This window comes from Astatotilapia calliptera, chromosome 3 (genome assembly GCF_900246225.1).
Source record: "Astatotilapia calliptera chromosome 3, fAstCal1.2, whole genome shotgun sequence".
In the NCBI taxonomy this organism is placed as follows: Eukaryota; Metazoa; Chordata; class Actinopteri; order Cichliformes; family Cichlidae; genus Astatotilapia; species Astatotilapia calliptera.
Genome location: NC_039304.1, coordinates 27,199,554 through 27,216,572, shown reverse-complemented (window position 1 = coordinate 27,216,572; position 17,019 = coordinate 27,199,554). Strand labels below are relative to the sequence as shown.

Genomic DNA, 17,019 nt, shown 5'->3' with positions numbered 1-17,019 from the left:
CAGATTTAATGTAGCTAAGATTAAATTAATTTCAGTTTTATTTTGGCCAAAGATTTTGCAACTAGCAACAGGTCAGGAACATTATTTGGTGAGTTTCTCAGAGATGAGGTATGGGCAGAGGTTCACCACTTTGCAAAATAACTACATCTACAAACTGTGGAGAAATTGCAAAATAATCTAATTTGTGAAAGCTTTGACTGTCTCATCCACATTTCCTAACACCGTCAATCTCTGTGCGCAAACGGCAAGCCTGAATATGTTTTTTCAAATGGTACATTTTCTTAAATGCATGATTAGTACGGTATCTCTTGTCACAAGTGGCACATAAACCTGTGCGACTTCTTTTCACAGGTCATGTTTGACGTGACAAGGCATGAATTACCCGCTCGTATTACTCATCCATTCACAGGAAATTCAACTAAATTCATCTGCGTTTAAGAAAACGTCAGTCCAGGTTTGCAGTTTGTGCAACAAATCCTTCTGCAGAGCGGGCATGTACACTCCTGTGAAGAGGTGCACCTGATGATTCAAGAGCCCGCAGAGCTACCTTTAGCCTCAATGATGTGAAGTAAACGTTTACTGCTATGGAGGAATTGCACCTCACTCTTCTTTACGACCGTGTTTCAGTTCATTCATTTGTTTATGCACAGCTCTAATGTTTCATCAACTTGAGCTCTGGACTTTGACTGGACCTTCGCGACTTAACTGAGGCCTGGAGAGCAGTAACGTTGAACACATTTTACATCGTGGGCCACATACAGCCCACTTTGAGCTTGGGCTCAACCCTAATAAGCTGTAAAGTTACAAAATTTATTCCCTCCTTTGTGTTTTCAAAAGCTGTCCCAGTAGGCCAGACTGGAGTCTTTGGTGGGCCAAAGTCTTAGATGAAGCTTTTGTGGGGTTTTCGCCGTTTCTCTGAGCATTGCACTCTGAGCAGGTAATCAAGAGCTACTGATGAGCAGCTCTCACCCTACTTACCCTCTGAATTCCTATAGAAGAGGTAAGGGTGGAGTTAGTCAATCCCCATTTATCACTCAAAAAACTCCAGTTTCTTTGGAATTTTACTGCAATGGCAAAATCATTTAGTAAAGAGGATTAATTTATGTGAGTGAAGATGATTTTAGCACGTTAACCACCATCTACTGCATATCTGGCATTTGAGAGGCAGCGCTCAGCTTGAATTGAAAACACAGAGCTGCCCTTTGTCGATATCACCGCCGCTCCCCGTGGTTTGAGTCTGATTGCTTTGGTTTCCAGCTGCCAGGCTCAATTGATTCTCAGCGGATGTTTTCCAAAATAATTTCAGAGAGCTTGGAAGCTCAGCCATTTACAGTCACCATCTGTCAAGAGACAGACAGCCTCTTTTTTTAAAAACAAAAACAAAAAAAAAGGAGCTGTGCGGGGTGATTTACCTGTAGAGGAGAATCGAGGCAGTCCTCTTCCTTCACTATCGGCGTCTGTTTATTGGTGGTGGGCACCTCGTATGTCATCACGCTCCATCTAAGGAACACAGAGTGATAAAAAAAAAAAGAAAACCGTTATCAGATAATCACACAGAGATAAGACGCAACAGCCTCCTTATCCTGTTCAAACAGCAGGTCAATGAAGAAATGACCTGCAGTTCAAGGTGAGTTCAAAGAGAAGTTTGACCTCTGCTGCCTATAAAAAAGTTTACGTTATCATTTAATTTCACCCCAAAAGACGTCACAACTCGCAGCGTGTGGTAAAGCCTACCCTGTCCTTTTACTCCAGAATAGTTTGTTTACTTGAATGAAAACCAAAAGACAAAATTGGAAGAAGCAGCCATCTGCCGTGACCGGTTGGGGTAGATGATTAACAGTTAAAGAAAACATACCCCAAACTCATGGGTGAAGCATGTAAGGCATTTTATCTCCCGTTTGCATCATCGCCCGCATGAAGAACCAGGAAGAAGGCCAACCTGAACAGTTACATTTACAGCCAGGTATGTAGAGTATGCTCCATCACTAAGATAAGCTTCAGGTTATTTTAAGTGACAATAAAGGGAGTGTCCAAATGCTGGCACCACGCACTGTGATTGGTTCTTTATAGTCCCAACGCCATTGGAAAACAGCGTAGATAGGATAGGGTCAATAGAGTCAACTCACGACATTCCTGGAGCCTGACAGTTTTTAACAGCAGGTCATAGGTGTGTGTGTCAGATTTTCAAAATAAAAGCCTTTGTTTTTCTCAATTGAATACATGTGCGCTTTAAAAATCTGTGAATTTTTTTTAAACATAAAAGCCTCATTTAATTCCAGGAAGTTATTGAGTTCACAAAAACGGTGTCTAATTTTCAAAATAAAAGACTGAGTATTCAATGAAAGCTACAAAGAGGCTTTGATGGTGGCTCTATAATGTAAAAAAATGAAGATACATAAAATATAAATAAATAAATCTGCCAAATCAAACATGAGGGTTACTCGCACTGTGACTTATAAAAGCCTTCTATTTAGCTTTGTTTTAACTTTTTACAACAAGTATGAAACTGCTCTCTCCCTTCAGCGTTTGAAGCCAACCTGTTTACCTCCAGCTCTTTAGCATCAACCTACAGACTGAGTCCGGCAGTAGCAGCAACCCCCCACGATTTCTCCAGAATCACACATCAAACATAAGGTCCAGGGCCCAGAATCGGTCCCCAAAAGGACTCCCATCTGGCCCACTGGACGAGTGTGGAAAATGTGGAGGAGTGAATAACTTTGAGTTTTATCTGTATTTTCATAACTTCTACAGATAAGAACCTCCCCCATGGTTATTAATACTAAACCAATGTAATTAAGTAACTGTTTTTTTTATTATCTACTGTAAAAATTTCTGATGGGTACAGTGGTTTAATTAGATAAATAGAAATCGAATGGTTTCTGTGAGTTAATAAAAAACCTTGTTATTTATAATTACTGTCCAATGACATGCTACAGATCTTTCTGTCCTTTTACACATTTATTTCTTACAACTTAAGCCGAAAGAGCCTTGTTGACAGACTTCTTTCATTTACTACAGCAGCATTTCTTTCTCATGTAAACAACCAAGACGTAGTGTTGGGCACAGCCATTAAAAGTTTTAGGTTTTACTGGTTCGGCCCACTTAAGATCAAAGTAGTTTGTATGTGGCCCACAATGTGAAATGAGTTTAACTTTCCTGGTCTAGTTCGTTTACTTTAGTAAAGTTTAAAATATTTGCTCTTTATTAAAGTTTATCCATGTCGTGGCCCTTACTCCTTCTATTACAAATATTTTACTTTGTTCAAATCATTCATTATAACTCTTTACTTCCTTATTATTTTGCAGATTTTAAAATCCAAATCCAATTTTTCCTGAGCTTAAACGCCACACTCTGTGCTTGATATTCCAGTTTTCCGATCACGTATTCAGTTTTTTGGTCGTGGCAGCACCTCTGAGCGACAAGTGAGCCTCACAAGGAAGTGCTAAAAACTGCAATTCCACTCGAGGCTGAAAAGTCACAGACTCCCACGTTAAAATGCCCAAATCTGCAGCAGAAATAAACATGTTTACAGACATCATTAAGTAACAGCTGTGCCAGCACAGGCAGCCACTAGCTGTCTGCTGGATGTCACGTTAGATAATTGGAGCCACTGGACCTCTAGGCAGTGTGGCGTTGGACCCTTCTGGAAAACTTTTAATCTAATTATCTGACAAAAATGATGACCTACTCTGTGGTTAATTGTGCTATGAGTCAAAATCTTAAAAATAAGGTGCAAGTAGAAGCGGACATTTAAGAGGTCACTGTTGAATTGTTTAAAATCGCTGAGGCTAAGGAAGGCTGTGTTGGATTCACATGATGGCACACGGGGAGAAAAAAGCTCGCTGCGGCTCATTTTCTGGTTTTAATCGGCACCATTTATGGCAAATATGAAAAGGTGGTTTCCAACATTCTGTGAAGCTCGGGGGCTCTGTATGAATTTGTCTGTGCACTCAGTCCGTTTCATTTTGTGCCCGTCGCTGGCTGAACTCTGTGGCATTAAAAGTTTTAATTTTTAATTTTATAAATCTTTCTCAGGAGTGCAGACAGAAATGAATAGCCTGTAGTACTTTTATTTAATTCTTTTTATTACTTTTAGTATCACCTGCTGCTGTCTGCAGCCCTTCAATGAACCTAATGAAGCGAAATATAAAAACCTAACAGGACCAGATCTGTTTTTCATTAATTCGTTCATCTGGGACATCCTCCTCCAGCAAGTTATTTCAAGAAAACACCGTGAACATCTCTCGTCTCACAACCCAAACAAATAAATTAAACTGCACTTACAGTGCACTAGCAGTAACAGCTAAAAGCACTTCAGTCTGGACCTTTAAATTCAGAGGACTTTTACAGGAGCCAACCCAGCTGAAACCAAAGTTTCCACCCTCACTCCCTCTGGTCTTACCGATCCAGCATTTTGGTGGTGGCTCTCTCCAGCTTCTCCAGGATCTGTAGGAGCTGAGCGTCATCGTCGCAGAGGCCGCCCCAGCCCAGAACGCGAGCCAGGTCGTTACCTGTGCCCAGAGGCAGCACGCCCAGCTGACACTACAGACACGTGGAGAAACGAGAAACTGATGCAAAGTACAGAACAATAAAAAGCAAACAAACTGATGACTACGACAAAGCTCACTGCAATGGCTTAGTTTTGCACTACATCTGTCTTCTGGGACATCCTCACCCTTTCCTGTGCTTAAAAATATACTTAGACGCCCAATAACATTTGGCTACATGTCTTTGATTTGTTTTAGCTTAAACTGCCTAGCTGCTGATCTGACATGACTTTGACGAATTTGGGGGTAGTCCTCTGCCTTCTTTATTACATCCACTTTGTGCAACGTACCAAGAGCACTGATAGTGAAACAGCCCCAGAGCACGATGCTACCATCACCATGCTTGGCACCACCGTGGCTGCAGTGCTGCTGTCTCCAGAGGGCACTGGGCATGTGTATATTTGTCTTATATTTTAAAATAATTAAAAATCACCATGACATTCATTCCCAGGATGAGTGGATATAAACTTCTAACCACACCCGTTGGCCTGACAGCAGCAGACAGAAAAGTGATGCTCATTTAGCGCCGGTAATAAACTGTCTGTAGTTAACTTCTCTGAGAGGTTTGTTTCAACTGCAATGTTAAATGATCAACAAATCTATAAAAATCATGCTGAGGTTACAAAAATTCTGACTCCTTGATTTGTTCATCTAACATCTTAAAGCTGATGCTGACTTAAGCGGTTAATCTTATTCATTTAGCCTGGAACAAAACTGATTAGACGTGGCACTTTATATAAAATTAGTATTAATTTAACATAAAAGCCATGTTAATCTGCCACAACATCAATTTATGTGAAATTAATTTAATAAAATGAATGAATTAGTTCAGCTAAGGAGGCTGTGTTGCCCTTCTCTCTACCATGAACCACTCCCTCTCCAGTCAGGATCAATGTTATATTAGACTTCGATTATAGACTCAAGTATGTAAACTTGGCTTATTGTTGGTGTTTCTTCTGAAAGCACCTTTCGCCAGCATCAAGATTAACACAACAACAGGTATCTCGCTGCTTTCTCCTACCCATCGGCGTTACATCATCGGCAACATCCACTCCTCCTCCTCCTCGTTGTTCTCACCTGTTTATGGAGGTTGAGTTTATCCAGCTCTGAGAGCACCCAGCCCACGCTGCCATCTCCTCCGCACACAAGAATACGAAATGTCACAAACTTCTGGAAGAGGCGCAGGCTGAGGAGGAGAGAACGAGAGGCAGGTGTTTACAGAGAGCAACACTTATTAAATGTTCTACTGGAGAACGACCCGTAGATATTACAAGGACTCAGAAAGAAAAAGCTCTTAAATACCCGAGCTCTGGCCCTCCGTTCATCAAGTCAAAGACCTGCGCTGGGTTCAGAAGCTGCTTGAACTTGCGGAGGAACTTGACCCCCTGGTTGTCCCCGCTTTTAGAGTTGACCAAGACCAAAAGAGGGCTGGAGCAGGACGCCGAGGTGGCCTTCCAGAAGCCTGTAAACGAGCAGAAATGTTTGTATAGCTCACAGCGTGGAGTTCAAACGCCACTGGGACCGTGTTCAAACTGTAAACTGCTGATGATAGATGCACAAATTCCAGGGATAAGGGTTAGTAACTTGGAATTACAAATTGTCAGTGTCAGTAGAAAAAGCCAAGTCAGGCTAAGTCACAATTTCATTACATGACTGAACTTTAAAACCTACTGTAAAAGTAATACTGTGTGTCCATGTGGGTGGGAGTAAGAGGTGTCTCACCGTCTGAGTCGATGCTGTTAAGTGCAGTTGGAGGGATGATGGACACTCGACATTGGCCCAAGGGACACACCTTCCCCATTTGTTCCTTACAGCTGTTATGGACCTGTGAACGCACATGCACACACACATACAGAGTCAGTGGTCTCCAGTAATTCTATATTTCAGTAGAAGCAGAAAGGTCATTACATCCCTCTGAAACCCACCAAAATGCCAGTTCTGTAACCTTTACAAATGCCACTGTGATTCATTTGAGTGTGCGAGCCTGTGTATGCGCGTGTGTCTTTGTATACCGAGGATCAGACTTCGCATTATGTGTGCCCGTTTGGCCTGAACGCTAAAAAAACACAATGCCGCTCTTGCTAAATGGAACAAGAGGATAGAGTAAAGCTACATCTCTCTGTGTGTTTGAATGCTTCCACTGGACTTTTCTGTTTGACTACATCAGTGTTTCAAAACCCACTACAGTAGAGCACAAACATAATAAAAGACAGGCTCCTGTGTACTCCTTATTAAGTAAAGAGCGGATGTTTCAGGCTTTCCAGCGCGATGCTTGGGCTGGTCTTTTGGTGTACACTGGGTGAAATGACACTAATCCATAATGTGAGGGTAAGTGGTTATAGTGCAAACCACATGGGTAAAAATGCACTCAGCAGCCCGATGCTCACTTCAGTAATTTCCCAGTTATCCCAAATCAACTCCCAACTCATCTCATCTATTGACTGAAGGTTGGAGGTTCGATCATTGGGGAGGATACTGAACCCCAAGGTCTCCTTCCAATGTTAGTTAGTAAGTGTAGTGCTTGTATGAATGCATGATTAAGGCACATAAAACGCTTTGAGTGCACTAGTAGAGTGGAAAAGAGCTAAATCAATCAATCTGTTTACAGAGTCTCCTGCCTAATTGTACTGTTGCACTTAAGTAATGGGAACTGTATTTCACGTTAAAACATGTGGAAGAACTATATTAAAACTATATATATGCACACTCTGGTTTTACTCTAGTTAATATTAGAGCTGCAGTTTCATACTTTCTTTGCCACTTGGGGACAGACGGTATGGACACAGCTCTCAGGTCAGAAAGCGCCTTAAACCTGTATTTTCTCTGAAGGCCAGCAGATGGAGATAGCTGTGACTGGAAAAGACTTTCTGTCCTACTGAGGTTTCTCATAGGATGTCATACGTGCTTCGCTTAACAGTTGGACTTGGTACAACACTCAGTTGCTAGGGAAACTGGCTGGCTTATTCCCCGACTGGCTGGTGGTTCATGGAGGTTTCTGCGTCTTACTAGTTGAAATCGGTTGCAAAGAAGGTGCCACACGGTTGTAGTTTTTCATGTTTGCCTGCAAATACTTGCTAACTACTAGTCCACTGGTAGTTAAATTTGAAGAAGTGAAGTGAAGAAGGTTCACTTTCAAAGTAAAAGTTATGCTGGTTGCACATTTCAAAGAAAGCAACTTCGAAGGCAAACGGTCTCCATTTCTGATTTCTGTTGCACATCTTACTGTGTTTGTGTACGAGCCCATCGCCGACTCGTCTGCAGGCCTGTGGGATTTAGCATTTATATTCCCAGCCACTGCCATCAAATTTGATTAGTCTTCCTGTTTGTTCCACTGCTTTCTGTTTTCCTTGTTTGTTTGGACTAGACTCTTGAAAGAAAAACAGCAGCCAAAGGAACTGACGAAAAGAAAAACCAAAACAACCCCATGGGCAAAGAAACAGAAATCACTTGTGTGGGGACATCGTAGTAGATTGTTCTACTACGATGTCAATATTTCTCACTTGTACAGTCGGGTCTAGTACATCACAGCTACTGCAATAAAAAAACGAAACGTTTCTGGCTGTAAAACCAGAACAATGGGCTGAAAGGCAATAAAATGCTCCACGGATTTCAGGGGCATCTCTCTGTAAAACTTTTACATATTCTTTTCTATTAGGCAAGATTATTTTATCCATTTTATACGTGGAAACATTACAAAATAATGGTTTAAATGAATTTAAAAGCATGAAAAATTAACTAAAACATCTACGTATTTTATGCAGAATTTGAAGGACTTTAATTTTATGTTAAGATGCACCAAGTGCTGTTGGTCTTTGTGCCACTTTCTTTGCGGGATTATAACCAGCCTGTCAATGCCCTCCTAAATATTATTAATACTCCAGCGCACACAAAAAATGATTCTCCACATCGTGCTTGAGGCGGTCGAAGCGTCGGGTCAGTTTCAGCAGCCCTGCAGCTGACAGGAATTTATCAGCCCCTGTTCCATTTCTCATTTTAACTTTCCTTCCTATTCCTCCTCCCCTCGGGGATCTCTGCTGCCAATCTATGTGCCGTCCCATTAGTCTGATGACTCTGCTGAACTTCTCAGACCTTGAGTCTTCGGAGGAGGTGAGAGCGGGAAGTCAAGGACAATAAAAAGCTCTTGGTTGTTTTTTCCAGAGAAGTGGGAGGAGCGTCTCATGTGGAGAATCACAATTTCCTGCGCATGAGTCAACATGTCCCAAGGGCAGACAAACAAATAAAGGGATAATTGAATCTTATGAATTTAATCTCTCTGTTCTGTACGGAGCCGCTCACACGGTTCCAGATAACGAGACGTGTATCGTGCTTAATGAAAACCCTGCGTTCATATTTAAATGTGACAAATGATGCACTTTTATTTTGCTGACAACATCACTTCCCGAATTACCTCCATTATTGGATGGAGCTGCTTTGAGTCTGTTTGCATCGCACACTTTTCCCAGTGCACCCCTGCTATGACTCCATTTCCGTGGGCATCGACGCATTCGAATGACAGAAGTTCAAATAAGAAAGGCTGGAAATAACTCTCAGCTAAAAGCAATGCCCCAGATAAACACTAATATTGATTCAGCGTGACAGTTTTTGATGGGATGGAGGCTAAACTCAATCCACACTTACGATAGCCTTGCACCAGAGGCAGCGCCAGTCCTGCAGTCGCCTCACGCTGCCACAGTTCTTATCACACACCACACATTTGGCGCTGACGGGCAGATTGCCTTCCAGCCACTGGTGGGGCATGGACACCTGGAGGGAAAAATAAATAAACAAAGCATATCAAATGAAGCCCTTCTGCTCTAAAGACATCAAACCAAAGGTATGCACATCAGGCAAAAATAATTTGCATGAAAACAAAACCAAATGCAACTCGTGAGTAAGCCTCGGCTCGTACCCCATCCTCATCCTCAATGATGTCATTTCCTATGGAGGCTAGCGTGGTCCACTTGCAGTTGTTGGTGGAGCGAACAGCACATCTCTTGTGAGCCTTGAACTTACAAACTGCAGAGGATAGATGAACAAATATCATGTCAGACACACTGGAAGTCTCCACTTTTATCCTCTTCTATTTGGGTGAGTGTATGATGTAAGCTTCCTGATGGTCACAGTGTGTGACTGTACTCCTGATAGAGCTGTGTAAAACTATGCGATAACATGATGAGACAGTGTACATATGGACTGGAGAGCAGCTGGAGGGGGTGCTAAAAACTGCAGCTCCTCTAGTCTGAGGCTGCTCTAAACGAGGGCTGGTCCCCATAGACTCCCATGTTAAGAGGCACAACTTTAAAGCAAAGACAAACATGTTTGCAGCCTGCTGCAAAACTCAGTTTTAGTTGGAAAGCATGTGCAGTATAACGTGGTTTTTGATGCTTAAAGTTATCAATTGGGGCGTGGCCTCTTTGAGCGACAGTCACAGTTAAAGCACTAAAAGCTCGTTACAGTCATCTGCACTTTTGGTCACTGAAGCTCTGATATTTTATTTCTGTGTTATAGGTTATAACAGCTATCTGTGCTATAGCTGACATGCTAAGGCTCTTTGAGGTGGCTGCTGTTGTTGTGAATTTTATATAAATGATATTTAAACTGAGTCCAAATATGGTCACTACAAGTTAAACAAAAAAACTAAGCAGGGATCCACAAGTTCAGAGGTGGTTACTGCTTAATTACTGCTGAGTTTTGCCATCATTTAGATACAGTCTATGGTAAATGTACTGCTGGGTTTTTAAAGCACGAGAACAAAATTAATCTGAAGCAAGGACAGTGGGTCGACTAATTAGAGTTAATCAGTTAATTTCTTTGTTTTACCTAATCAACTTCATATTAGGGACCAAATTAAAATAAAGTGTTACTTAAATACCTGTAACACTTTCTTTCTTCAAGATATGTTGTGCTGAAATTAAACAAAAGGAGCCCTCAGGTACTAACATTGTTCTCTGAGAAGAGAAATTCTCTTTAATGGTAATTGGAAACCTGCAGCCTCAATCACACAGACCTTGAGTCTAGTGATACCCTGGCAACATGTAGTTGCTAGGGAAAAACGTGTTTTTCCTGATCAGTTGGCGGGTTGTTGTTGGCAGTCGCTGGGTACATGGTGCTTTTACTTTGAAGGAGACTGGTCTCCTTTTCTAGTTTCTTGGACTTTGAGGTCGACATACATGGATATTTTGGTAAACCTAGATTTTTGTGTGTTTTGGCCTTTCTTGCACGTGTAAATGCCGTTGTTTGTTGGATTTTGAGCTGCCGCTTAAGGGTTATATGGCGACCTGCTGCTCTGGCATGATCTTGATAGACTTTGAGGTGGTTTTACGCATTTTAATGTTCACTGAGATATTTTTCAAAATAAGCTCTTAAAATCCTGTCCTCTTCAGAAATTGTTCCGTCTTCCTCCCTTCTAAACCCCCAACCGCAGATGGCTGCTCCTCCTGGTTCTGCTCAAGGTTTTTTCCTGTTAAAAGGGAGTTTTTCCTTCCCACTGTCGCCAAGTTCTGGCTTACAGGCTGTCGTTGGATTGTTGAAGTTGTCTCTGAATTACAATTGAATGTGTTGAGTGGATTTAAAGTATGTCTGTAATCTGATTTTTACCCCTGATATGAGAGGTGATGTACTGTCTCCAGTTGTATCACAAACCTGTTAAGCAACCATTGTCACAGTGCAGGAAAGAGCTTTAAAGCTACTTTATTACTGCATATCAAGCGCAGACAAAGAGAACGCTGGTGATGTAATTTTTCTTGTTAGACCAAAAATGGTAGGATTGTTTCTTAGAAATTAATGCATGAGTGACTCGACGTTCCAGTGACTTCATATGAGTGAGCGCAAGAACACAGATGCAGTGTGTGTGTGCATGTGTCTACGTGCCTTCACAGGACAGGCCGTGGGAGGTGACACCTGGCAGCGCCTCTCTGCAAACGTTGCAGAAGGTCGGTCTGGCGTGCGAGCAGGCGTACCAGTTGTGCATCCCGGAGAAATGCTCCATATTAAACTGACTGGCCTGGGGGGGTGGGAAGGAGAAACATTGAGGTTGAAACGCGTCAGCACTTCTCTACACAAGAGGAAACACAAAAGGACAAAAACGAGAACTTTCCCGGAACTACAATTAAAAAAAAATAACTAGGCTGGGGTAGGAGAACGATGGCTGCACAATTCATCACCTGCTTAAAATCACATCACATGAATAACTAGAGATGAGAAGGCAAAAATTGAAACCCCAAATTAACTTTTATAATAAAAAGCCTAGGAAGGCCAAAAATCAAAGAGAATATAAGCTCATAAAAAAAAATCAGAGCCTCCACTTTATAACCAATTAAAGAGGAGGCTTGGTTTTATGAGGACATCAATCGGTAGGCAAAGAGCTGAAATGAGAGGCAGATAAAAAGGAGACGAGAAGATGTGAAGGTGGATCATTTATGTGAAAAACAGATGCAAGAAGAACTGAGCTGTGAAAGCCTGGTCTCATCAAAATTAATTACACACTCATGACTAGCTATTATCTAATGATAATCAGTTTGGCCCAGTTTACTCTCACGTCAGCCAGGAGAACGAAGGATGGGGCTGAAACATAACAAGAGCCCGACACAGAGATGAGAAGCACCAACCTCGTAGGTTTCCCACTTTTGGACGGATTTCAGCGCCGTGATCCAGTCCTCCATTTCCTTCCTGCTTTCAGCGCATAACATTAGTTTGCGAAATGGAGTGATCACCTGAGAAAGAAAGAAAGTGGAAAGCTTAGAAGAGAGCAAAAAACTTGACTCCAATCTTTGAATTTTTTGTAGTTGTTGAGCAATATGGCATGACAGGCTAATGGAAGCACCAGCTGTTCTTCAGATATATGTCCCCAAATAAAATTCTGAATTAAACAAACTTATTAGAAGTTATCAATCCTGAAGTTAATTAAGCCTGGTATGAAGACGACTTTTACTTTTAAGACGAATGTTCTCTGTTTCCGGATTGCGTCGCTCTTTTTCAGGTTTCTACTGCTTGGTGGTTAGCTAGCAAGCGTGCGCAAACAAGTTGCCGTCTTCAGTGCAAACTACGGGCAGTCTCCTAGAGACCAAAGCAATCAGAAGGTTTCTGTGCAGCTCTGTATACCCCTTAAGTTCAATTCCTACATTTTGCTTTAAACTTTTTTATAAGCCAAAATTAACATTACCTGTTATATTAAAGTGAATAACAAACACACCTTGCTAACCAGACAAGCTAACTTAGCTAACTAAATTAGCTGATTAGCAGTAATCTTTTACACTAAAAAACAGCCATGTCACCACCAAATAGCTGAGCTGGCATCCATTAAAATGGTCTATTTCTGACCTAGCATTAGTCCATGTAGGCTATTTTGTCATAATTTGCCCTTAGAAAAGTTTTAAAGGGCCACCTTGTAGTCAATTATAAGGCCTGTCTTGGGCTTACTGTGAAACTGTTGTTGATGTTCTTGGTGCTGGTCTCAGCCACACTGGCATCTGATAGGTCCACTTCATCAAAAATTAGGGACTAATGGGAGAAAAAAAACCCATCAGCTTATTTTTTAGCCAGTTACATTTAAATAAAAATGTTACAGTTTAAGAGCTACGGCGGTAAAACGATCACACAGTTCTGTACCTTGCAGTCTTTGGCATAGTAGAGGGTCCTCCCTCTGAGTTTGAAGTACCTCCTCTTCCACCTCTGGAAGGAGCTTGTTTGCTTTAACAGGATTCCCTCCTTCACACTTTTCTGTAGTGAGAGAACAGAGACAGAGGGGATAGGAGGAGAGGAGGAGGAAGATAAAACAGACGTTAGCGCATCCAGAACCTCTGAATATCAGCCGTGACAGCTATTCTTCTCGGAGTTCACACGTAAACAGAAGGAGATCGGTTTGGATAGTGTCACTCGGATGGCTTGCTCTTGTCAAACAAAGACAGAGCTGCACACATGAGCAGAGCGGTGTTGACTGGATCTGTCACGATAAAACAGAAGCATCAGCCCAAAGGCACCGCTGGGCTTTTTCTGTATTTTCACCCGATATGTGTGTGGATGAGATCAGGGGCCCAAAAACAGCACACTAATCTGTTAAAGCAGCAAATAACGACGTTTGATTTGGTTTGCAGTACACTCATGCAGCATTCAAGTCAGGTAGGGAAGCAGCAGGTGGGAGATGCAGTCATCCGTGGCCACGTAGAAATTATTACCACGGTCAGAACGTCAGAAGATCGAATGATTTCATTTGATACAATCGATCCGCTTGGCTGAAACTCATCACCAATTCTGCCACGGTGGCTGTTATTGTCTTTTTTCCTCATCTCTGCTTAACATGCGCTCGTTCTTTCTTTCCCCCTGTTTGTGACTACATGGTGCAAGAGGGCCGAATCCCCCACGGGTAATCAATTTGAGACAGGACATCGGGAGGGGGTCGCCATGGAGATCCTCGTTTCTCGTAACAACCGCTGGCACATGCAGATAGGATCTTAAAAACGCGCAGCTCCCTGCATACCTGCACATTCATCACCAAATGTAGCAACAAATCACTAGATCTGCCTCCGTAACAGCCCAGAGGCTTCCACATAAAGAGAATAACCGTGTGCCTGCATGAGTCACCCGCATGTCATGGCAGAAAACAGCTGTATCACACACGTGATAAAACTGGAAAGAATTCACTTTCAAGGCATCTGTGAAAACTGCTACAAGCTCCTTTTTTATGTTTCTTCATCTTAACACTTTATTCCAAGTGTCGCACATGCCACGTGGACTTCTTTGTCATTTTGGAGGTAAAACTTCACAAAGCTGAAGAGTTATGGTAATGTGAAGTGCACATGGAAAAATCTAGGTGGATTTCATTTTTCTGTCTGTGTTCAGACAGCAATACCTTATAAATGCTTTGTGCTACCCTGATACACCAAAAGTCCCCATAAAGCTCAATGTCTCTTCTTTCCAAAACAGTTTGAATTTTGTGTCTAGCATCAGCGGTAACAGAGTAAAGGTCATTTAAAGAGCGCTTACAAGATATTTTTGCATTCATGGCATTCCATATACTCAGTTTCTTTGTCTTAATGAATAACTCAAGAACTATTCAAGATAACTTTTCAGCCAATAAGCCGAATCAGGAGGACTGCAGGTAATCACATCTTACCTTCCTCTTACCATTGTTTTCAGCAAATAAGACTTGCATAACAAACCAGTTCTCCAGGAGTTAAATCGTGTGTGTAAGTATGTCAACTTCCATCCAAGATCTTTTTCATTGCTTGAGGATACGGTCTGAAGATATTTTTCACTGTGAAATTAATATCAGTTTTCTAGGGGAGGTTTCAGGCGCTTTTCAAAAACACGTGTACGTTACTTTCCTAGTGAAAATTAACAAACGTCTCAGCTCAGGCATGGTTCGATGGCAGGTGGCTCAGCAGTCACTTGGCAGCGTTTCCATTTCAGAGCGGAAGTCTTCCCTTAAGGGAAATTGCAAACAGGAGCTTTCAAAAGTGAAAGTATTCAAATTTGATAATATCTCGCAGAGCAGGTAGTTGGCTATTTTTATCTTTAGTGGTCTGAGTGCAAACAAAAAGAAAAGGAAGAAGATTAATGCATTACGCTTCTAACATCTCTAGGGTTTGGCTTTTCATTCAGTCCTTATATTTCACCTTGTATCTTACGCCTCAAAATTATTACTTTTTGTTTATTTTTACTGATCTAAATGCATTTCTGTCATTCTGTGTTTGTCATGGGTTTAACGCCAGCTGGATGCCAGGCTCACAACAGAAAGGACTGCGTCTACTAGAGCAGTGGTCCCAACCCCCGGGCCACGGACCGATACTGGTGCGTGAGCCGTTTCGTACTGGGCTGCTAGAGTTGAGGCTTGGTGCGAAATTTATGGTTTTCAGGGTTTTTATCGTGATTTTTTACTTCATTTCTATCATTAAATCGGTTTCCCTGGAGAATTTCCTGTGTATTATAAATAAATCTTCTGTTTTTTGGTACCGGTACTGGTTTTATGTTGTTGTATTTATCCACGACACCTTAAATGCTGGTCCATTAAAATATTGTCGGACATAAACCGGCCCGTGTCGCAAAAAAAGGTTGGGGACCGCTGTTTTAGAGGAACTGAGCCAACCTAGATTAGACAGCCATTACTGTCAAATGGGATTATTTGATACAAAGATAGACACTGACATTTATATACTTGCTACTGGTAACATCAGTCTAATTGCCTTTTTCTGCACCACAGAGGCAAACCCAAGATAATAGCATCTGTCCACATTTTATATATTGATACCTAACATTTACTTTAAATATTTTGGTGCATTCAATAGCACATGTATCTACTAGTCCATGATACAGATGATTCTGACAGTTTCAGTCCTCCATAACTTCTGTTACTGCTTATGTTTCTCCTGACCTTCCTCTTTCATCTCATGCGATTTCTGTCTTACTTTCTCCGGCTATTTCTCTTAGCAGTAATGTCCTTGGCTGTGTGAACAGTGGGAGTAATACAAGGCAGAGGCACCGCCGAACCAGTGATAAATCTAATTCATCGCTCCACCACAATCTCATTTCTCTCTTGCAGTGTGTGTGCGTGTGTCTCCGTCTGTCTGTGTCAATGTGCAACCATGAGATATCCCGCCTAGTAATGGCGCATACAGCTGCTTGTGCTCTCAGTGTGCTTGTTTCTTTCTTAGAATAAATGTGCTTTCATACCCTGCAGGAGAGAAAATCTCATATTGTCACCATGTGAGAGAGAAAGACGGAGAGAAAAGGAAGCAGAAAGGAAAGGACCGATGGTGGGAACAATGACAGATAGGCTCACGGTATGGATCATTAACAACAGGAGATGCAGGGGAAAAAAGAAGTATAGCTGCGAGAGCGGTGAGGACTGAGGAAGAGGAACAACACAAAAAGAGAAAGATGCAAAAACTACATCAACCACAGGCTCTAGAGAGTTGACTTGAAAGAAAACCAAAGAGCAGACGGTCCCTTGAGGAAGTAGAAGAAAGAACAAAATGCACCAACAGGAAGGTGTAAAGGTCTCTTTCCACTGACCCACTTGACACTTTAGAGATAACGGTGAGGTGTAACCACCATGTTCCACCAATCAAGCTTATCCGTGGTTGCCACAACAATGCCGTCACAAACCGTCAGTCGAGGAGCTAATCAGAGCGGTTTTGTTTGACGAACGCTAACAGCATTGCAGCCCAGGGTATCAGTAAAGGACAACCTGAAAGTCAGACCCAACACAGAGAAACTCGTCAAGCCTAATGACCCCATCCCCAAACCAGGGCCTAACATTTGGCTAGGTTAGCTTACTATCCTAAACATCCCAAGCGCATGAAACATGCAGGTTATATGGAAAACATTGAGAAATTGAGTTGATTTAGAGCTGGCAAAAGCTAACGTGATAAGCGTTTCAGCAAAATCAGATAAAGTAAAGTTCAGTCTTCTCCAGCAGATGTTCAAATGCAAATTCAATCGATTTGCCTACATTTGCCAATTTATTCTGAAAAAT

General features: G+C 41.9%; 1 protein-coding gene across 3 annotated transcripts in view; it reads right to left on the bottom strand.

The window, feature by feature from the left end:
• Nucleotides 1-17,019, bottom strand: part of LOC113019099 (diacylglycerol kinase delta) — a 92,428-nt gene that overhangs the window by 21,536 nt on the left and 53,873 nt on the right. For all 3 annotated transcript variants that reach the window (XM_026162619.1, XM_026162620.1, XM_026162621.1), the window contains 11 exons: nucleotides 13,155-13,265; nucleotides 12,966-13,046; nucleotides 12,155-12,259; nucleotides 11,418-11,550; nucleotides 9,457-9,563; nucleotides 9,186-9,311; nucleotides 6,270-6,372; nucleotides 5,850-6,009; nucleotides 5,625-5,733; nucleotides 4,403-4,542; nucleotides 1,413-1,500 (listed from right to left, as the gene is read on the bottom strand). In XM_026162619.1, the coding sequence (XP_026018404.1) occupies nucleotides 1,413-1,500; nucleotides 4,403-4,542; nucleotides 5,625-5,733; nucleotides 5,850-6,009; nucleotides 6,270-6,372; nucleotides 9,186-9,311; nucleotides 9,457-9,563; nucleotides 11,418-11,550; nucleotides 12,155-12,259; nucleotides 12,966-13,046; nucleotides 13,155-13,265 (1,263 nt within the window). The remainder of the gene's footprint in view (nucleotides 1-1,412; nucleotides 1,501-4,402; nucleotides 4,543-5,624; nucleotides 5,734-5,849; nucleotides 6,010-6,269; nucleotides 6,373-9,185; nucleotides 9,312-9,456; nucleotides 9,564-11,417; nucleotides 11,551-12,154; nucleotides 12,260-12,965; nucleotides 13,047-13,154; nucleotides 13,266-17,019) is intronic.